We start from the raw sequence: 21513 nt of genomic DNA, 5'->3' as shown, positions 1-21513 counted from the left end.
CTAGTGGATGTTTTGTTTCTGGCGTTTGAGGCAAGGTAATGTGCAATTAGGGAGTAAAATTTCGCCTGTGGGGGATAAAGGAGTAACTGCTGTGCACTCATTGTAGGATTTGAAGTGGTTTCTGGAGCACCTTCAGAGAACGGGAGATTCTAGAAGTCTAGGCTTCACCTCACCTTCCACAAAGACAGGTTGCAAACTTCCAATTTATCTTTCCAACCTCTTTTCCTGTGCTCCCCAACACAGGGCTGTGTGAAATTCTGCCTCACTTAGACTACATTGGATAGTTTATTATAAGAACTGGTTATTTCAGTCTGAAAGTTGACAGAGAAGAGCCTATTTCTGTCCTTAAATTCTGGATCCTGGAGAAGAAGCTTTAAAATTCACTCCTGTGAGAAATGGAAAATGAATTGTGTCCCTTTCTAAGGCCACTGAGGACAGCCACGTGGCATTTTGTGGGGCCTTCTTGTTTTCTGGTCCAGTCCACGTGGTTGGAATCACGCTATTCTCAGGCTCCGGCTTTCAAAAAGCCAAGGTGATTTGAAAAATACGTTCTGAGATGTAACAGCTGCAGCCATGTGGTCAGAGGCAGATTTATTTTACTAGAGCCTCCGGGCCCTCATTGCGCCTTCTGTAAATTTCGATCTCTGGTAATTATTGGAAATGACACCAACTCTTCTTAATTAACCCCTCTGACATAAACAGAAGGTGTGCTTCCTCCGTGAATTTCCTGCAGAGGGCTGCGCGTTGGGATGGAGAAGATTCCATGGCTCGGCTTTCTCATCCCCCATTCGCCAGTACTGAGACTAAAATGACGAGGTGGATTTGTTCGGGCTGGAATTTCTCATCAGTCTGAGAAGAAATGCCATCCGCTGCTGATCCAGGGGTGGAAGAAAGGGCCAGTTCTAAACAGGGAAGCAGTACGGGACTTCACAAGCGTGTCCAGGGCAACCGAGGTGTGGCCGTTCTCTTTTCCATAGTTCTTACACCATATTTTCAAAAGAGTGCTGTTTTAAATGTTTGTACTGTGAGATAGATCACACACACACACACACACACACACACAGTTTACTATTGGATAATGAGAAAACAAGAACCTTTGCACCCACTACCCTTACGAGGCAATGTCAGTCTGTTTGATAAATCAGTGTGTAAATGTTTGTCCCTAACAGCACCGTAAGAGAATTCACTTCTCTCCATCTCCTCACTGATACTTCGCTTTGCCCAACCTTTAAACACATACCCAACCTGACGGGTGCGAGATGGCAGCTCTTTGCACTTCCATTTTGCATTTCCCTAAATTCCAATGAGTGGAAACAGCTTTCCACATACCTGGTGGCCTTTCGTGCTACTTCCAGGAAGTCGCTACCTACGTCTTTTTACTTACTGTTTCTACCGAATTATCTTTTTTATTCACTTGGAAGAGTTTTGCGCGTATTCTGGGTATGTAGGGCCAGCTGTTTCTACAGCAAGTATCTTCAGAGACAGCCTCGAAAGACAGTTGAGGTTTGTCGTTTTGCTCTCTTCATGGTGTATTCGGATGAATAGAAGCTCTTAATTTTTTACATAGTTGAATTTATCAATATATTTACGGTTTGTAACTTTTCGTGGCTTGTGTAAAAATCCTTCCCTTTTCGGGTGTTTAAAGACAGGCTCCTTTACCTTCGAAAGTGTTGCCGTATTATCTTTGATACTTGTCGCAAAGAAAGCTCACGGTCTGGCAGCTCCCCCTAACTCATGCCCCTCCCCCCTTCCCGAAGGTAGCTACCGTGGGAAAGCGTCTGCTCAGTCAGCAATTAGTTGACCCACCTTTGCATGGAGATGGGGCCACATGACCCGCTCTTGACGATGGAATATGTGTAGAAGTGATATGGCACTGTTGCAAGAAGTGCATGCCTTCTCTCTTTCCTTATCCAATCAGATGCAGGGACTCTGGAATCCTGGGACTTGGTGAGGCCACAGATAGAAGGCACAGAAACGCCTGAATCCCTGCACGTAGGTAAATAGCCTGCCAGCCAGGAACACCTATGTTGGGCAGTCACTTGTGCAAGAAAAGGACCTCTGTTGCGTGAATCACCATATTTGGGGACTATTTTGTTTCATCAGCTAACATTTATTACCCTAACCAGTATGGGAATTGCTATCTTGAAGTGGGAATCCCCCCGCCCCTTAATAAACTGTAAAATGTGTAGCATTGAGGTAATAGGTGGGTGGCAGGCAGCAAGGAAAACAATAAAACCAGACTGAAATACGGAGAGCTCCATTCCCTGGTAGCATAAAACGTGGCCTGCTGTAATCTTGAAAGCGCATCTGATGCCTAGTAAATGTGTGGATTTGCAAGCAGTAATTGGAAGGAGCTAGAAATGTTGGTGTGCTGGTTTCTTCTTATAGCGAAGTGCGAAAAACAAAAAGGTGAGTCCCCACAAGAAGTGGCTGGCTCAAGGGCAGAGATGAACGGGAATGGAGAGAGTCCAGGAACTTGCACGTTTGAGGACTGGCAAAACTGTATCTATGCTGTAAAGCAGAATTAGAAGCTATAACGGAAAGGACTTTGAGCAGCAAAGGTCCCGCAGGGGTTCTCAGTTACACGAAGGGGTTCGGCTCTGTGGCCAAGTTTGCATTAAGGTTCTTTCTTTCCACTTCGAGGTTACTTTGTAACATGGCCTCGAGATACCTGTCATTGTATTTGAGAGAGTCAACCGTGGGGGGTGCAGAGCAGAAAGTAAAGATACACATCAAAGAATTCTATCCAGGGAAGAACTAATGTGGTTATTCATACATGGGATTTACTGGAAGCAAATCGATGAGGAATCTAGGAAGTATCTGTGGGAATATCTTGCTAAATAAACTGAAGCCTGGTTTTAAAAAGCTTGCAACGGGGCGCCTGGGTGGCTCGGTCGGTTAAGCGTCCGACTTCGACTCGGGTCATGATCTCACGGTCCGTGAGTTCGAGCCCCGCGTCGGGCTCTATGCTGACAGCTCAGAGCCTGGAGCCTGTTTCAGATTCTGTGTCTCCCTCTCTCTCTGCCCCTCCCCTGTTCATGCTCTGTCTCTCTCTGTCTCAAAAATAAATAAATGTTAAAAAAAAAAAAAATTTTAAAGCCTGCAACTATAAAACAGCTCTCACGCCTCCAAACTTGCCCCAGTAGGAAGCTGGCAGTGAACATGAAGCACCCTCAAGGAGTACGTATTCCTCCAGCCCATTTCAGATGAGGCCTTAGGACTGTGGTTCTCCCAAAGTGTGGTCCCCAAACCAACAGTTTCATCGTCACCCAGGAATCTGTTAGAAATGTAAATTATCCCGACTCACCGAATCAGAGGTTCTAAGAATGGTGCCTAGCAATTTGTATTGTAACAAGCCCTCCGGGGAATTCTGATGCTTGCTAAATCTTAAAACCCCTGGGGAACAGTGAAAAGGAAGTTTCTTCTAGAGAACAGAATTGAGTCTAATCCGGAACATCGCAGCCAGGGAAGAGGGTTTTCACAATGTCTACATGGCAGGGGTTCAACATTTCCATGACTATTGTCTTCTTCCATTTCTTTTCTCTGAAGGAGCTTTTACATTAATATTATCTTTACTTTGTTCTGTATTGAGGTGGGGATGGCTGGCAGAAAACCAGTCTTTTAACTCCTAAATAGCCAGATAATGAGGTTCTTACAACCAAACCATTTGGAGAGAACTGTGATCGGTTATTGCTAATGGAATGTGAGAAAGGTGAGAAGATTCGGGGGCACGCGGGTGGCAGTGGGGTGGCAGTTGGTTAAACATCAGACTCTCGTTTTGGGCTCAGGTCATGAGCCTACATTTTGTGGGACTGAGCAGGCTCTCAGCACAGAGCCTGCTTGGGATTCTCTCTCTCCCTCTCTCTGTCCCTCCACCCGTTCACACACACACTCTTTCTTTCTCTCTCTCTCTCTTTCTCTCTCTCTCTCTCTCTCCCTCCCTCAAAATAAATAAATAAACATTAAAAAAGAAGAAGATTCTGAGGCCCTGGGCAGTGGAGGCCTCACGAGGTGAAAAGTCTTTCAGTCCATGAATCACTGCATGGACAAAAGCTGCCTTCTGACCAGGAACATCTACACTGATTTTTTTAATGAGTATCAAACTTGTATTGTCTTAAGACAATTTCTAGTTCTGTTTCCTTCATGGTTATAATCTGTTGCATTTTTCATTTTTTCACAAGTTTGTAACTTGTTTTTATGTCTTAGATGTGTCTCTTTAAAAGGCCATACGTTATATTAAATTAAAGAGTCGTCTGAAAACCTTGCTCTTTTTAACTGGGATATTTAGTCTTTTCACATTTAGTGTGATTACTGACATATTTGTGTTTGTTTTTCCATCTCATTGTATGGCTTCTGTTTGTCCCACTTTTCTGTTTCTTTTTCCCTCTTCTTTCTTGATTTCATTTAAATTTTATTTATTTATTTATTTATTTATTTATTTATTTATTTATTCATTTATTTACTGGCTGGTTGACTGACTTATCTTTTATACCTGCCATGTGACAGAATTGGATTCATCACAATCCTTGGCCTATGACAGATTCTCAACACCATTCTATGCAAAGCCTTCCTTCTTATGATCCATTTGTTTGCATGCTAAGTACTACAATAAACACGTGTGACCTAATTGTGCGACTGTTTTTGCTTTTTTCCCCCATTCTCTTTTCCATCTCCTTCTGAAAATCTGCTCATGTATATGTGAAGCCTCCTCAGTCTTCAATCCAGGGCCCTTTTACACTTTTCATTTTCTGGTTTCTTTGGGTTTCTTTGGTATCATTCCAGATAGTTTCTTTCTTATCTCATTTCCAACTCCTTAATGGTCTTTTTTGCTGTATCTAATCCCCTATTTTACCAATCCATTAATATTTTTTAAAATTTTTTTTAAGTTTATTTATTTTTGGGACAGAGAGAGACAGAGCATGAATAGGGGAGGGTCAGAGAAAGAAGGAGACACAGAATCTGAAACGGGCTTCAGGCTCCGAGCTGTCAGCACAGAGCCCGACGTGGGGCTCGAACTCACAGACTGCGAGATCATGACCTGAGCCGAAGTCGGCCGCTCAACCGACTGAGCCACCCAGGCACCCCCCCCTTTTTTTTTTTTCTAAGTTTATTTATTTTTGGGACAGAGAGAGACAGAGCATGAATAGGGGAGGGTCAGAGAGAGAAGGAGACACAGAACATTAATATTTTTTATAGCGACTTACATTTGTTATTTCCGGAAGTCTTGTTTTCCTAAATTTGCTTAATCATTTTATAGTCTTATCTTTATCAGTCCACTTCTTAGAACTTTCTTAATTTTTTGAACAAAATAAACATTCCATTTTATAATCCATGCCTAATATTCCTCACGTAGGAAAGTCTGACACTCTGATTCTTCTATCCTCCAACTCTGATGTACTTCACCCATTGTGCCTTTTGGTTGGCATTTCTTGTGCTTTCTTTTTAAATGTGTTTCTCATTTCCTTGGAAACTTTACCACCAGGAATTCTTGGAGACCTAGGTGAAAGCTGTGTCCCCTCAGAGAGGTTTTGCATATGTTCTGCCAGTTGCCTGGTGGTACTACCCATCTGGAAATCACTTTAAATGCAATTCTCCACTTGAACTTCAATTTAAACATGCAGATAACAACAAATGTACATGAGGGCTTGATGCTGACTATGATTTCTCAGGGGCAGATTCATTTTCCTTCTGCCCGGTGTCAAAGTAAATACAGGCTATTTCACACCCTGCTTTCTTCGGCTTTGTGTCCTTATTTATCATTCTTCCTAACATGGAGAATGGAGCCCATTAACACGCTGGTTTTCGCGAGATCTCCTATTAGAATCCTTACTTTTTCAAGTTTCCTACATTATGTCCTGTCTCTTATAATTAGGATGACCATGTACCACTCAAGATACTTTTAAGAATAAGAGTGGGTGCTATTAATAATTACACCAAGGCAACAGGCATTAACCAGGATATACGATCACCCTACTTATCCAAACACAGATATCAAAACTTAGGCTCAAAAGCACCAGATACTGTTTAGAAAACTGCTGTTTTTGTTGCTTGCTGACCTCTAGTTCCCTAGCTATATATTGTATTTTGTCCTTTGTGGATTTTTTAGTTTCTTACCAGCTCAGTGAGCATTTTTATAGGTGCTTACGACAATACTTTGTTTAGCCATTTTTGTCGTTTCCAATTGGAAGGTTGCGCAGTAGATTTAATTTAGCATGTTACTAAAAACAAGTCTTTCCCCTCTTCTTCAAAGGCAATACAAAGACTCAGTTTAAGCATGAATTTTTCATATCCAGAAATTGGTCAAATAAGAAGTGGGATTATAAGTAGATATTTCTTATTCTCAGAGAGGCTCCTTTGTGTTGTTGTTCCATATGTCATACCTTCTAGCACATTGCTAGGAGCTGGAAACACAAGTAAATGTGACTGTGTGTTGGAGGAATTAAAATCTCACCAGAGACAAAAAGAATGCACGGACATGGAAGACTGGTAATCCAAATCCTGTGTAATAAAGTGCTCAAAATGCCTCATGAATAGAAAAGAGAGGTGGGAAGCTTGTTTTCCTAGGCTGGATGGTTGGAGAAAAGTTCTCAAAAACTAAACTTCAGCAGTGCTTTTGTGGATGGCTAAAAATTGAATAGAGGCCTTAACATTGGCTGTGTTTTAATTCTTTAGTATGAATAACATCTGGGTTTGGGGAAGGGGGAAGCTCTATTAGTTAAAATGGACTATGTGAATCAGAAAATGTTTTGCAAGAAGGTACTTTGTTTTTTGATCCAGAGAGCATCATTTATGATGCACATGTAGATTTTTTTTCTTTTTGGCTTTCATGGTGTACGATTCAGATATTTATAGTGTTGCCTCTGATAATGAAATAATACTAAGTATTAACTGTGGTATTGATTGTCTCTTATGTGGATTTAAACAGATAAATAGGGCATTTAACCATATACAATTAGCACCCTAGGATATTTCTGTGGCTTTGCCATTTAGAACACCCTTCAGAGTTATCAGTGAGAGAGATTTAGATAATTATATGTGTTCCTGAAATAATCCCTTTGGATTAAGCTCTTTAGAACATAACTAGGGTAATAATAAACTAAAATGCAAAATGAACTGGATAAACATTTCGCTGAGATTTGGTAAGTAAATGCAGAGTAGCATAAATAATCACCCTAAAAGGTACACATCAATCATGCAGCTAGTTTGCACGATTGTCGATCTTTGGAAGCAGACTTGCTCACTTACTCAGGTTTCTGTCTCCAGGGTGTAGCACAGAACTTTGCACATGGTATAGAGGTTCAGAAGATGCTGGTGTTAGTTAGCCTGATTGCATTTAAAACTGATATTGAGTCCTAAACATGAAAGCATTCCTCCATTCTATAAATCCCTTTACTTAACCAGCAGCAATATAAATAAAGACTAAAAAAGATTTTATGCATGTATGTTTTATTTTTCTGTTAATGTTCCTGCAGGTCTTGTGACTAACCCCCCAAAAATCATTTAGAAGCATTAAGGTAGTGTCAGCGAGCATTTCTAGAAAGAAAAACAGTTCAGGCTACAAGCATATTTTCAAATCACAGGAAAAAAAATGATATGCTACTATATAATCACATAACATATACTCTTAGTTCATATGTGATCACAGAGATAAAATAAGAAGGCAATAGGGCAACTTCAAGGAACTCAGTGGTTTAGGTACACTTAAAAACATCCCACTTTCCTAAAACCTCCCAGAGGCACTCAAGATTACAAAAATCAGAGAATGCTTTACCTGCACTGAAATCAGGAAATAACTCTGGCATCATACTACCAACCTCAGAGACTTTCTTCTAGTTATGAAGCATTTAGAATAAATTGAAAGAAGATGCCAGGAGAACTCTCGGCTCCCCAGTGCAGAGCACACGCCAAGATGTGGCCAGGTAGCAGAGGGCAAGTGGAATAACCCCACTAACCTCCCCCTGCTCAGTAGCCAAGAGTTCTTTGTTGTCTTTTGAACATTCTTTTAGAACCTCCTGGTCTGTTTCAAAGATGTCTCTGAGAGTATTAATTTATAGGTTTTTTTTGAAATTTTCTTATGCTCCCTACGGTGTTTCTGTTTCCCTGAGTGCTTTTTCCCTGTGTGTTCATTTTGGAGTCTCTGATCCCTACTACAGGCTTTCATCGGTCGCCTTGTTATTTGTGGCTGACCGCTCATTCTGAAGAGGAAGGCGCTGAGAAGCAGGGTTGACGAGGGGGTCAACTCGTAGGCAGCCCCGTGGGTGAGCAGGCTGAGCTATTCCCCAACTGTTAGCATCGAGTATTTTCTCTCCTTTTATGTAAGTCAGGAGAGTGTAGTAGTTCTGCACACAGGCTCTGAAGTCAGATCACCTGGGTGCATGAAGAAAGCCGTTCTTCCACATCAGGAATTTGTATCGGTTATTGCTGTATTTTCATTTCCATAGAGAAGAATGCACCAATCTTCTGCTAGGAAGTGCAAGCACGAGTTGCCCTTGGTAGCAGAGCCACGTCTTTTTATCCAGTACTTGGCACCTCGCTTTTCTGCTGCCTTCAGTTTTGTCTATTGTCCCCAAGAAACTTCCTGCTTCAACCTCCCCCGAATGAAGAGCCTTGAATTCTGGTGTGGGAAAGGGACAGTCGTCAGTTTGCACAGGAGAAGGGAGAGTCTCTGGAGATGCCATTGTTTCTTATTCAGGCTTTAAGCCAAACGTCCTGTTGTCAGTCCCATTTACAACCGTCCCTGAGAGGGAGCTAGTGGTAGTTTAACTCCTAAGCATTTTGCAGTTAACCGGAGTACGTCAGCCTACCTACAGATTCCCCGCATTACCAGCTCTGTTTTTGTCTGGCTTCACCACTCAACCATGGGCTCTCAGCTTCCATACCTTCCAATATCTTTATACTTATGTTCCTGTCATTGCTCTAGTGTCACTTGAGGAGAGGAGGAGACTCACCTCCATGTTTAAATTAAAATCTCCCACATTTTAAGTTTTTTTTAATGTTTATTTGTACTTGACAGAGAGACAGACAGACAGACAGAGCATGAGGGGGGAAGGGCAGAGAGAGAGAGAGAGAGAGGGAGACACAAAATCCGAAGCAGGCTCTAGGCTGTCAGCACAGAGCCGACGTGGGGCTTGAACTCATGGACTGCGAGATCATGACCTGAGCCGAAGTCGGATGCTCAACTGACTGAGCCAGCCAGGAGCCCCTAAAATCTCCCATGTTTTGTGGAAAGCATTAATGAGAAAGGCAGGAATCCTCCACACGGATACTGCTCCCCCACCTGGTACACGGTACAGTAGAATGTCAGGGAGAGGCTCTCCCACTGTTAGCAACACTAGGACCAGGCAAAACATAGGATCCAATGTTTTCAAGCTGGGACTATAGACGAGGTAATGCTATACGCCCCACGGTCACCCGGGCTCTCTGTCCAGAAATAATTTCCCGACTGTGGTGCAGAAGTCTGAAGTCTAAGCAGAAGACAGCAGTCCTGTGGTCCCGTTGATCTAAGGAGACAGAGGCCAGAGTTTGGCATTGTTGAATCATTTGAAATATTTGGAGCAGAGCACCAAGGACAAAGAAATCATGGGGAGCTTAGGGGCAGAAATATATGCAGATTTCCTGTGATTCTTGGGTCAAGGGCGATGTTTGCAAGGAGAGACTACTTGATATTCACCAGTAAGATGCTGTTATGGCATCAGAGACACCAGTGGTCAAGCAGGGCGAGGGCGTCTGGCCCAACCAGGGAAGAAAAATCTCACTAACACTCCATTAACGCATCTTGCTGAGACGGCAGAAAGCTGTGTCTTAGCTGTAAAGACCATGCCCCAGAGTAAGGTCTATTCTAGACATGCTTTGACAAAAAAAGCCTAAAGACAAGTCTGGACAAGACCAAAGGAGAAACAAAATTTGGCATTTGGGTCCTGCTGTGTTAGAAGGGTATGGAAAACATCATGGACTTTTCACAAATCTGTTCTTTAAAAATTTGTAGAACCAAGTCAACATAATTTTAAAGTGATTAGCAAGTAAATGCTGTGTCTACTAGAGAAAAGTCACCAATCTTCAGAGGACAATAATAGAATCTAGAATCTCTACAATGATGTACTCACAATATCTGGTATTCAGTAAAAAATGATTACACATGAAAAACAGAAAGATGTATTTCACAGCCAAGAAAAAAAAAGCAATCAGAAACCAGCCTCAAGGTCGCTTTACATTGTTATTATTGTTACTTGAGTCAGTTGCTCTTTAAGAAACCACTGTGGTCAGCTGTGTAACAGCCTTCCAAAAATGTCCTTGTCCTAATCCCAGGAACCTGTAAATATCCTACATTACACAGAAAAAGGGATTTGAGGATGTGATTCAATTATGGATTTTGAGATGAAGAGATTATCCTGAGTTACCCAGGTGGGCCCAAGGTAATTGCAAGAGATACAATAAAAAGAAGTAGGAGAATCAGAGTTGGGCAGAGGAGATAGTCACCTAGAAGCACAAATCAGATAGAATTGAAGATGTTGGCTTTGAAGATGGAAGGAGCAGCCATAAACCAAGGATCGAGGTGGCTTCTAGAACCTGGAAAATGCCAGGAAATGGCTTCCTTCTGGAGCCACCAGAAGTAAGGCAAGACATCCAGTCCTGCTAGATTTAATAGACAAAGATAATAAAGGAGCTATGTAAATATGCTTGAAGAGTTCAAAGAAAATGACTTATTTAGTGAGTGAGAGGAAACTTCAGAAGTGGAATTAAATAAAAACTTTATAATCAAAAAGTAAAATAACTGAAATAAAAACCTCTCAGGGGAGTCCCTTTGATTCTCTTATGGGCAATTTTTATCAGCCAAGCAAAAACTAATAGACATTCAAGGAGACAGGATCCCATGACCCATAAACACAGGCAAAATGGCAGACAAGAGAAGCAGACCCAATGGTGATATGACATTGGAGCAAATAGATTGGGACTTTAAAATAACTGATTATTCAGTTCTAGAAAATGTAGGGAAAGGGACAAAACAGATCAAAAGACAAAAACAACAACAAAAACTACTTCACAGAAGTGGTAGAATAAAGAGAACCAAAAGTACATTGTATAAATTAAAAAAAAAACAAACAAACCAATATCTGAAATCAGGAATTCGATGCATGAGTTTCATAGCAAATTATCTATAGTACAAGCCAGGATTAATGAAAGATAAATAGAAAATATTCAGAAGAAAGTGCAGAAAAGGAAATAGAATTGAAAGAAGACAGATCAATGTGCATAACAAATGTAGTTTCTTCCCAGGAACTCGGTAATGAACAGGGCTCTCACCCTTCAGGGATTTTTGCCTTGCTGGCCTTGTATCATCTGATATCATCTGGACTCATTGTATAGTATCAGGTAGATTGTATTGAACGGTGTTCGCTGGGAGGAATTTAAGAATGAAATTAGCACAGGAAGTGAGCATTTAGCCTCAAGTGCTACGTGGCCTTGTCGTTATTAATGCCTTGTTCTCCCTCTTCTCAGAGCTCTCTAGGGGAAAGTGAAAATGCCCTGCCGTAGTCCAAGAAGATACACAGAGGCACTAAGGTGGGTTTGTAGAAGCATGGCGCAACAAGGCCAGCTCGTTCCCCAAGGCTGCAGCTCTAACCCTGTGGGTCACAGCAATGGCCGTTAACCCTGAAGAGTTAAAGAACAAAAATTTGGCCCATACAGAAAGGATACTCTGCCAGTACTTACACTCTGTCTTTTCATGCCTTATTTGTGCCTTCCCAAAGGAGGAGGAGGAGCTAAATGTAATCGGTGGGTCTGTGCTCAGAGTAGCAGGGGAAGAGACAGTTGATGGGTTAAAGATCTTTACAGAAAAGTCGTAACAAATGAAAGCAGAAGGGTGTTAGACTTTTAAAAGTCACCACTGTGAACACCCTAGTGGGTCCAGACAATAAGTAATGATGGGAAAACTATGAAGGGCAAAGGAAGTTGTATCTTTATGATACAAGGATCAGGCCGATACATCCTGAAACCCCTGCTCAATCATTAAATGGAGAGCAGTCAGGCACTATACCTCCTGAGGTGGAGTCCTGTTTCTGTGAAAAGAAAACAAAGGAGGAAGGAGAGGAGGCAGGGAAAGAGGGTGGGAGGGAAAGAAAGGGAGAGGAGGGAGGGAGCGAGGGTGGGAGAAAAGAATCTACGTCTAATCTAACCTCCAGTTCTCCTTTCTAATTTACACCAAATGCAGGGCATGGAGCCACATGACAAACAGCCGAACGGAATTAAAACGCAATGAAGAAGATTCCACAGGGCAAATGACTCAATCCCTTCAGTAAATAGATGACAATAAATAAAGGAAAGGGGAACTCTAATAGATGAACAGAAATTTGATAGACCTATCAACCACATGTAGTGCATAGACCTTGTCTGGACCCTAATTTGAAAAAGCCAACTGTATAAAGACATGTTTGGGGTAGCCAAGGGAAGGAAAATAAGGATTGGATATTAGATAATATTAAGAAATAATTTTTTATTTTGTTTGGTTTTCTGCTTTTTGAAAGAGATCAACGTTGAAGCATTTATAGGTGAAACTGCTATGTTTCCTAGGATTTGCTTTTAAATATTCTAGCAAAAAAAAAACAAAAGGGTGGGGGGGAATGGATGAAACAAGAATGGCAGGATGTTGGTTACTGGTGACATTCAGTCATGGATATGGGAGGTCATTTTGTTACTTTTTCTACTTCTTTCACCATTTAAATTTCCATGATAGGGGCTCCTGGGTGGTTCAGTCAGTTGAACATCTGAATCTTGATTTTGGCTCAGGTCATGATCCCAGGGCCGGGGGGTTGAGCCCCATGTCAGGATCCATGCTGAGCATGGAGTCTGCTTGAGATTCTCTCTTGCGCACTCTCTCTCTCCCTCTGTCCCTTTCCCCCGCTCACACTCTCTCTCTCTAAAATGAAAATTAAAAAGAAAACATTTTTTGAAAAATTCTATGATCGACAGTTAAAAACAAAGTGGAGGGGTTACCGCGTCGCTAAAGTTTGGAACAGTTTTTTCTAGATTCCCTGCACTCAAGCGCATTGGGCCTGACTTGAATTTAGATTCCTCATATGGTGAGAAGACCCAGCAGCTCCCTCTCTGGCAGACAGTCAGAGCTCTGCTCTTTTGTCCCCGTACTTTCTTGGCCTACAACTATGAGACAAGGTCATTCGGGTCCTATTCTAGTCTTGGGAGTATCATCAATCTCTTCTTTTGGCCTCAGTTCCAAACACAATTAGCCCAGAACTCTTTACTTTGGAAAATAAGACTGACCCTTTGAGTCTAATTTAGCTCGGATCTTTGCGATTATATTCTATCAGCAGAACCCTGGAGGACAGACTGTCATCTGCACCTGACCCATACCTGCAGGGAGCAGGGCCAATAAAAGAATAACACAGCTGAGTGAGTGAAGGTATTTTGAGGATAAAGGAATATTATGCATGTTCCCAAACTAAGGTCGGTTATCCAAGGTAATAGAAATGTTAAAAATTTGAGAAAATGGGATTCAGTGCCAGAGTAAAATCCCTAAGACAGCAGAGTAAGGACCAAAGACACAGTGGAAGAATTGAAATCAGAAAGAGAAATGATTTACTGTTCTGTACATTTGTGGGAAGAAGGAAAAGGATAAAAAAGATTCTACAGAGACAGTTGAGACAGACATAAAGGAGATTCGGGTGGCTTTTTTTCTGGTGGGTAAAATCTTTGAAATAGGAAAGAATAGAGACAGAAAGGGGTTTGCGTCCCGGGCTAGAATAACAACAGCTGTGGTACAGAGGCTGACCTGTCCACACTTTGGTGAGGGCGGGACACTGGGGAGATGGGAAGGAGAGCTACCCGGCCTTCAGGTTCCCAACGGGCCTCTGAATGCTGTTTCATGCTGTGCAGCCAACGTGCATGAGGAAGTCAAGCCCTCCAGTCAAACAGCTCGTTCCTTATGCTCTGGAAAGGCCCTGGAGACGATGGCTCAGAAGGTGGGTGGTGGAGACAGTGCCATCATCCAGAAACATCCATGTGCGGAGCCATCGGCCTGCCTCTTTCTTCCCCCTGCAAGCCTGGCAGAGGCTCCCGGCGCACATCTCTACTTAGGTCTAAGTCAGATGTAATGTTCTAGAAGAACCTGAAAGTCACAAACAGTTTTGCTCTCTACACATGGAGAACGTAAGCTTCATGTAAATATATATAATGGTGGTAAAGCTGCACTTTCACAGAAAAATACTACCAGCTTATTCAGTATTTATCCAGTGTTTTTAAATCAGTTTATTGGGGCACTTGGGTGGCTCAGTTGCTTAAGCATCCGACTTTGGCTCAGGTCACAATCTCGCGGTTTGTGAGTTCGAGCCCTGCATCAGGCTCTGTGCTGACAGCTCGGAACCTGGAGCCTGCTTCAGATTCTGTGTCTCCCTCTCTCTCTCTGCCCCTCCCCTGCTCACACTCTGTCTCTCTCTCAAAAGCAAACATAAAAAATTTACAAATTAGTTTATTAATTGTATCGACACATTTACTAAGGTTTTAAATGTCCAGACTGAGCATTTTTCTCAAACTATTTCAACTTATATTGTGATAATTAGGCACACACATAAATCAAAAATAGCTTTAGCTGTTAAAATAAATAGATAACATATTTTCAAGAGAGTCACAAAAGAGAAAGTTATCTAAAGGGAATCGGTGTTTCCGAGAATCGTTTTCCACAGAAATCATGACGACGTTAGATTTTACTTAACACCCAATATATACACGATATTTTAAAAAAAAATTTAACATTTATTCATTATTGAGAGACAGAGAGAGACAGAGCATGAGTATGGGAGGGGCAGAGAGAGGGGGAGACACAGAATCCGAAGCAGGTTCCAGGCTCCAAGTGGTCAGCACAGAGCCTGACACGGGGCTCGAACCCACGAGCGGTGAGACCATGACCTGAGCCGGAGTTGGACACCCAACCGATTGAGCCACCCAGGCGCCCCTATATACAAGGTATTTAAAAGGACTTCTGTTTCCCCAAGAAGTGGCTCCTCCTTCCCCAGGATGTGGTGATAATAACTAGTATTAGTTGGTCATTTTTATAAACTCAGCAGCAACTTTTAAAACGACCTACAACAATACAGACATAATGACCCACATATGTTGCTATTTCCACTGACATCTTTGGGGTGTCTCAGGTGAATTGTACTGACCGCCTTGAATCTACTTGACTAAAGCCTTGTGAGAAATGCAGTTTAATGGCCTCAAAGCAAAGTTTGAAAGAGTAAGTTTTAAAGCTATGAAATGAAAACAGAATACTGAAAAAGAGATAAATAATGCCTTGGATAGTCTGGGGGTTCAACACAAACAGGCCCCAGTATGAAGGGGGCATGAAACCATGAGTGCGTAGCTTGGTTTTCTCCAATCTTGGCACTAACTTCCTGAAAGACCTAGGGCAAGTGTGTGAATAAATATATGTATATATACATATATATATATATATATATGTATATATACACACACATATATATAACTATGTATTTTATTGGTGAGAATAGATGTTTTTCTTTTTTTTAAGTTTATCTATTTTTTTGCTTTGAGAGAGAGGAGAGAGAGAGAAAGTGAGAGCTGAGGAGGACAGACAGAGAAAGGGTGAGAGAGAATCCCAAGCAGGCTCCTCAGTGCCAGTGCAGGCCCCAGTGAGGGGCTCGAACTCATGAACTTCAAGATCATGACCTGAATCGAAATCAAGATTTGGAGGCTTAACCAACTGAGCCATGCAGGTGCCCCAAGACTAGATGTTTTGCAAGATGTCCCTGATTTGTAATAGTTTGGATTCTACATGTGAATCTTCTGCTGATATGCACGTATCCCATTCTTACCTCTACCCTAGGGAAGATCTCAATTAATGGGTTACCAAGAACTCCCGGTAGCCCCGTCCTGGCTTTAGCACGTGATTAGCTGAACATACAATATTTCCTGAGAGCCACTGACGGAGCCGTTCTGGACTTAGAAGTTAAAATGTCAGCAGGCTTTTCTTCTTGGTTGGCTAAATGAGGTATGTCAAGGGTTGTTTGAGTAACTGACTTTTTTTGCTTGTTCCAGGTCCCCACTGGCTTTGCATCTCACCATCGAGCAGAGGGCCTGCTGGAAGTTGTCACTGACCACCACATACAGTAACAGGTTACCGAAGGTGTTCAGGGCGGCTAACGGCCTAGAAACGATGTACGCTTCATGGATCTGATTCTCGATGGGGCAGCTGATTGAAAGCAGTCGAGATTCGATCCGAATGACCCTCAAGATGTGGAAGGGTAAAAAACATATGTAAAACACGAGGAGTAGCAGAATGGTTAGCCTTCTAGCTTTCTGCTTAAGGCAGCTGTGATTCTGAGGTCCTTGGGTTAGGGTGCAGATAATCATTGTATAGCACAGTGTCACTATCACCAGGGGAAGGCAGAAAGTAGTTGCAGTCAAAACTAGATTGTACCATTTGATAGTGGCGAGGTCATCCGAACTGGTGAGGTCAAGGCAGGCCGATCTATTGGGCCTGGTGGTTGATGTGATCAGGAAGGTCATGGGAATGACGGCCACCAGTGAAATGATCCACACCACAGCACAGGCCACCACGGCCCATCGAGTCTTGTGAAAGGAAAAGCAGCTCATGGGGTGAATGATCACGAAGTACCGGAAGATGCTGTAACAGGTGAGGAAGAGGATGCTGCTGTACAGGTTGAAATGGAAGCCGAAGCGGATGAACTTGCACATGAAATCCCCAAAGATCCAGTTTTCACCGCTGGCATAGTAGTGAATCAGGAAAGGGAAGCTGGTTAGATACAGCAGGTCTGTGCAGGCCAGGTTCAGCATAATGATGGTGCTGCCTTTCCACGGCCGCATTTTGAAAATGTAAGTGGAAATTGCTACTGCGTTCCCTGGAAAGCCCACCAGGAAGATGATGCTATATGTTACAGGGAGGTAGTGCCTCTTGAGTGGGATTTTTTCATCAGTGCAATTTCCAAAAGGCGCTGCAAAATCGGGGAAGTCGGAAGAAGCATTTGCAAAACTGTCCAGTGGCTCATTCATGGCTGTCTCCTTTCATCTTGCAGGAAAACAAGCTTTCGGTTTGGCAACACAAATCACTTCAAACTAACTCCCTGATAAAGGAAAATAGAAAACATTAATGATAGGGTAATGAAAACAATGATCTTCTTTTAAATGAAAATTGCTCTCAGATCCTAAATGTGCCACTTCTTTCTCTTTAATCTCAAAGAGACCCTGTGGAGAAGAGATTGAATTTCTAAGAAAACGATTGTGAGGCAAGGCATCTAATAATAATATGAAAGTTAAGTTACCACCAGAATGAGAACGAAGGATTGCAAATAAACAAATACACGTAGCCGCAGTGGACATCAAGTTGGCAAGGTTGCTGTTTAGGGAAGCCACAGAATGTCACCATTAGAGACTTAACAAGACCTACCATTAATCAAGCGCAAGGCACTTCACCATCATGTAACCTCTAAACTTCACAAGATGCTGTGAAGTGTTTCTTATTATCTCTATTTTATAGGAGAAATAAAGACTGAGGGAGGTTTTGCAACATGTCCCTGGAAGGCACCTGGTGGCACAGCCAGGGCTCCAACCTGTGTCTCTCTGATTTAGAGGCCATCCTCGATTCTAGCTTCCCTCACTACGCTGCCTCCCAGTCCAGATTCCCCCACGTACGTGATGGAACAGGAAGTGTGAAGGCATGAAAAGACAGAATACTGCCCATTTTTTAAATGTAGATTTCATATCTTGCGCCATCATACATACAGTAGATTTCATTTTCCAATGTCGGCTCTTCCAACCTATTTTAATAGCTAATATAATTTGTTCACGGGAGGGTGTGTGTGTGTGTGTTTGCCAGGGGAGAAGGAAGAGCAGATTCATGCAGCGTTAAAGCTTTGCGCTCTGTCGCCAGCCTGCCTGACCTTGATTCTCAGTTTGGCTATTGAGAACACTTGTGTGTCCCTAAGCACGTTGCACAAGCTCTCCAGGGCTGGGAGCAGTGGCGTTTTAATTTCCTTCTTCTTACTTATCAGGGTTTTCTAAAATTTTGACAGTGAATTTCTGCAACGAGAAAAGCATGAAGATTATTTAAAAGAAGAATCACTTACAATTAGCTTATTATTCAGATGTAAATAGATGTTGGTAAAATGTATCCACTTACACATTTACGGAATGCCCACTGTGTATTAATTAGGCACTCTGCCAGCTCCTAGAGATACAAAATGAATAACACACACAGATGTACAAGCCACTATCACAGTCTACTGGGGGAGATAGACATGGACATAATTTTGATGAAATGTAACCCTACCACATGGAGCTGTCAATATATTTTTTTAAAAAGGCAGGAAAAACACTTGGAACACTACTGGGCACATAATAAGTGCTCAATAAATGTTGGGTAGTTGTTAATCACTAAGTCTTTTGATAGATGAATGGCATGAGAAGGAAGGGAACAGTTGCCTGGAGAACAGGGGAGGGCACAAAGCAAGGTCATTAGGAACATTTAAGCAGAAAGTAGCGAGAGGAAGGGAAAGGCATTCTAGGCAGAAGGAATAGCATGTGCAAAGGCACTGAGATATGACAGAGGGAGATATTCAAGGGAGCTCTGCTCAGCATGGCTGCTATATTAAGGACCAGTGGGAGATGAAGCTGGAAAGAAAATAATAGCTGATAATAAAAATAATAGCATGTCCTGGGTACAAATGTATACAATGTATACTTTAGTATACATTCATTTTATCCTCCCAGCAGTCTGGCAAGGTAGTTCTGTGATCATGCCCATTTTACCGAGGAAACTGAGGCACCAAGAAGACAATGAGTTGCTCAAGGTCACACTGCTAGTTAGTAGTGAGCCATAAGATGAGGACTAGGGCAGTCAGTCTGCAGAGCTGGGATGCCTCTCACAGTGAGTAGGCAAGAGGCAAATAAATGCTCTAAAATAACAAGGTTGAATTAGACTTTATCCCAGATGGGCTAAGTATATCAAACATCCTAAATTGTGTGATCCAGGGCTAACCTGTCAATAATAACGGCACCCACCTCTTTGGGTTGAGAGAGGTTAAATGAGTTAAGTATATTTTGAAACATACTTTATGTATGTGTTTTGAAAGATATACGTGCTATATCATCGTCTGCCATCATTATTACTATTATCTGATACTAAAATCTACACTATCAAGCTTTCCCCCAGTGCAGGAAAGAGGTAGATTTCAGACTGGCCCAACTTAACTAATCAAAACTAGTAGACTCCTCCCCAGTTCATTGGCCTTGAATATACTCTTCCGGATCTCAGGGTGCAGATCAGGATGGCCTTAAACATTTATGACTTCTATTCCATATGAATTGGGGAAAGACTAGCCTCGGGATGTGAAGCATGCCACTGGGCAGCTGTTAGGATCCTCCAGGGGAGACGCCAGTGCTCCCTGGGACCGTGTATCACAGATGGAGAGCAAATGTTTCCTTCCTTGTCAAGTTAATTTACTCTCGCTGGACACGCTATTCCTGGAACTATTACCTACACAGCAGTGAAGGTGATCCAAGTCAGGTACTGCTGACCAGCAAGGGTTCTCTGAGGCCAGGAAACTACAGCAGACAGCTTTTTCCTTGGCCAGACTCTTTAAATGGGCTCATGCCCAGATGGGAGCAATAATTTATACCTGAAAGAAAATGGTCACGGTCGAAGAGTCCCTGAGGCAGCACTTCCAGAAGCCAGTTCTTAGCAAGTCCTTAGTCAGGTCCACACTGCTTGTCTGCCAACTCCCTGAAACCAGAAACACGGAATCACCTCATACCCTAAGGGCCAACACAGCGAAGGTTCTCAATACATATTTGCTGAAGAAAAGAACAATGAGTAATTTCAGCAAAATTTTATCTGGGGCTGAAGGGTTAATGAAATGGCAACTTTTTTTGTTTGTTTTAAGTTTGCTTCTTTAACCACTTTTAAAGTAAGAAGTGGGGCTCCTGGGTGGCTCAGTGGGTTGAGTGTCCGACTTCGGCTCAGGTCATGATCTCGCGGTCTGTGAGTTCGAGCCCCGCGTCAGGCTCTGTGCTGACAGCTCAGAGCCTGGAGCCTGCTTCAGATTCTGTGTCTCCCTCTCTCTCTGACCCTCCTCTGTTCATGCTCTGTCTCTCTCTGTCTCAAAAATAAATAAACATTTAAAACATTTTAAACAAAATAAATACAGTAAGAAGCAAAATTATAATTTCTGTCATTGCCAAATGAACCCCTGGCCATGTCATGGGGCCATTTTAAACAATAATCATATCAGGAGAAGACAGGTTGTAGGTAGAAACAACCACCTTATTGTTTTGAAAAACAACAGTTCAACTGGGGATTTAATGAAGACTGACAGACCAACTGGAAGGGAGGAGGGGTTGGCCAAGAAGTTTAACCCCTCTTCCACAAACCTCAGCAAAAGAATGGTTTGAGTTTACAAAATATGTGTCAGGTTTAGAACAACAGACAAAACCGGTCAGGGATGTGAGGTCAGGTTTCTTTCCTCAGTCGTCCCATAATCTCGTGCAATTCACTGCTACTATCCCGAGAGCCAGATGTCCACAAAGGACTCATTGACATTCAGGGGACACTCAAGAATGATATGATATGCTCCCTACATTTTGCTCCAACAGCGGACCTCAATCAAAGGGAGGTTATAGACCAGCTAGAACTAACAGACTCTTTACAAACTAGAAATAATGATCTATTAAGTTTCAACATAAACAGATGCATATGTTTGAACTAAACTAGATAACACACAAATAAAAGCAAACACCAAAGATTTGGGGATATTTTTACAAAGGAAAAAAATCACATCATTTTGGCTCATTTTTTTTTTCTCGGAAATTGGGAAGAGATTGTGATTCTTTGAGGCTAGCTGCAGGCTATCAGTGTTTTGGAAACAAGCAGTTTGAGAACCACTATCCTAAATGTCAATTTGCCAATGAACCTCACAGACAGGGATTCCAAGCTTCTGATATGGAAGACAGGACCAAAAAAGTATCTATTCAAGTGGCAGCATAAACTATGTTATATCCATGGCACACTCTTGCCTGCCGGGGGGGAGGGGGGGAAACAAGTGGGATTCATGATGAAATGTGATTTTTCTAGGGTATCTGTTAATTTTGTAGTAAACTCTTAATCCAACAATACCCCACCCCACCCCGTTAGAGTTCCCTTCCCTCCACACACACCCTGGGTTTTTCCGGTGCTGTTCCAAAGCTGAGTTAACATTCATTCTTTCCTCTTCTCAAGCTGCCAGTGGACCGGGGAGGCATAAACTTGTAACCCTGTGCCTCTCACATTCCTTCAGAGTCCTTGGAAACTACGGCTGGGGTTGTACCAAGAGGAACCATGGGTAGACATTTTACTCACAAAGATTCATCTTCCTTTCTTCCTCTACATATCTGTAAACTAATTTGACTTGGTACTAGTTGAAAACAGACCAGTTCTTCATCCAGGCAAATTTGAGAGATGCATGAATGCTGTCCTTCCTGAGTTTGAAGGAT

At 42.3% G+C, this 21513-nt stretch overlaps 1 protein-coding gene and 1 long non-coding RNA gene across 2 annotated transcripts; one reads left to right on the top strand and one right to left on the bottom strand.

The window, feature by feature from the left end:
• Window positions 1-2175: 2175 nt before the first annotated feature.
• Window positions 2176-12332, top strand: LOC131483480 (uncharacterized). The gene is made up of 4 exons (XR_009247715.1): window positions 2176-2409; window positions 3593-3712; window positions 11497-11559; window positions 12209-12332. It is a non-coding gene; the product is annotated as an uncharacterized LOC131483480 (long non-coding RNA).
• Window positions 12333-15527: 3195 nt separating this feature from the next.
• On the bottom strand, window positions 15528-17196 carry OXGR1 (oxoglutarate receptor 1). Its single transcript, XM_058700870.1, has one exon. The coding sequence runs from the start codon at window positions 17038-17040 to the stop codon at window positions 16024-16026; it is 1017 nt and encodes a 338-aa protein (XP_058556853.1). The 5' UTR covers window positions 17041-17196; the 3' UTR covers window positions 15528-16023.
• Between the last annotated feature and the right edge of the window lie 4317 nt (window positions 17197-21513).

The sequence above is a fragment of the Neofelis nebulosa genome, chromosome 1 (genome assembly GCF_028018385.1).
Source record: "Neofelis nebulosa isolate mNeoNeb1 chromosome 1, mNeoNeb1.pri, whole genome shotgun sequence".
Lineage (NCBI taxonomy): Eukaryota > Metazoa > Chordata > Mammalia > Carnivora > Felidae > Neofelis > Neofelis nebulosa.
The sequence above is the reverse complement of the archived record's forward strand: the minus strand, read 5'-3'. Positions and strand labels throughout refer to the sequence as shown.

Coding starts and splice junctions, on each gene's coding strand:
- OXGR1 (XM_058700870.1), bottom strand. CDS start 17,040: ATGAATGAGCCACTGGACAGTTTTGCAAATGCTTCTTCCGACTTCCCC.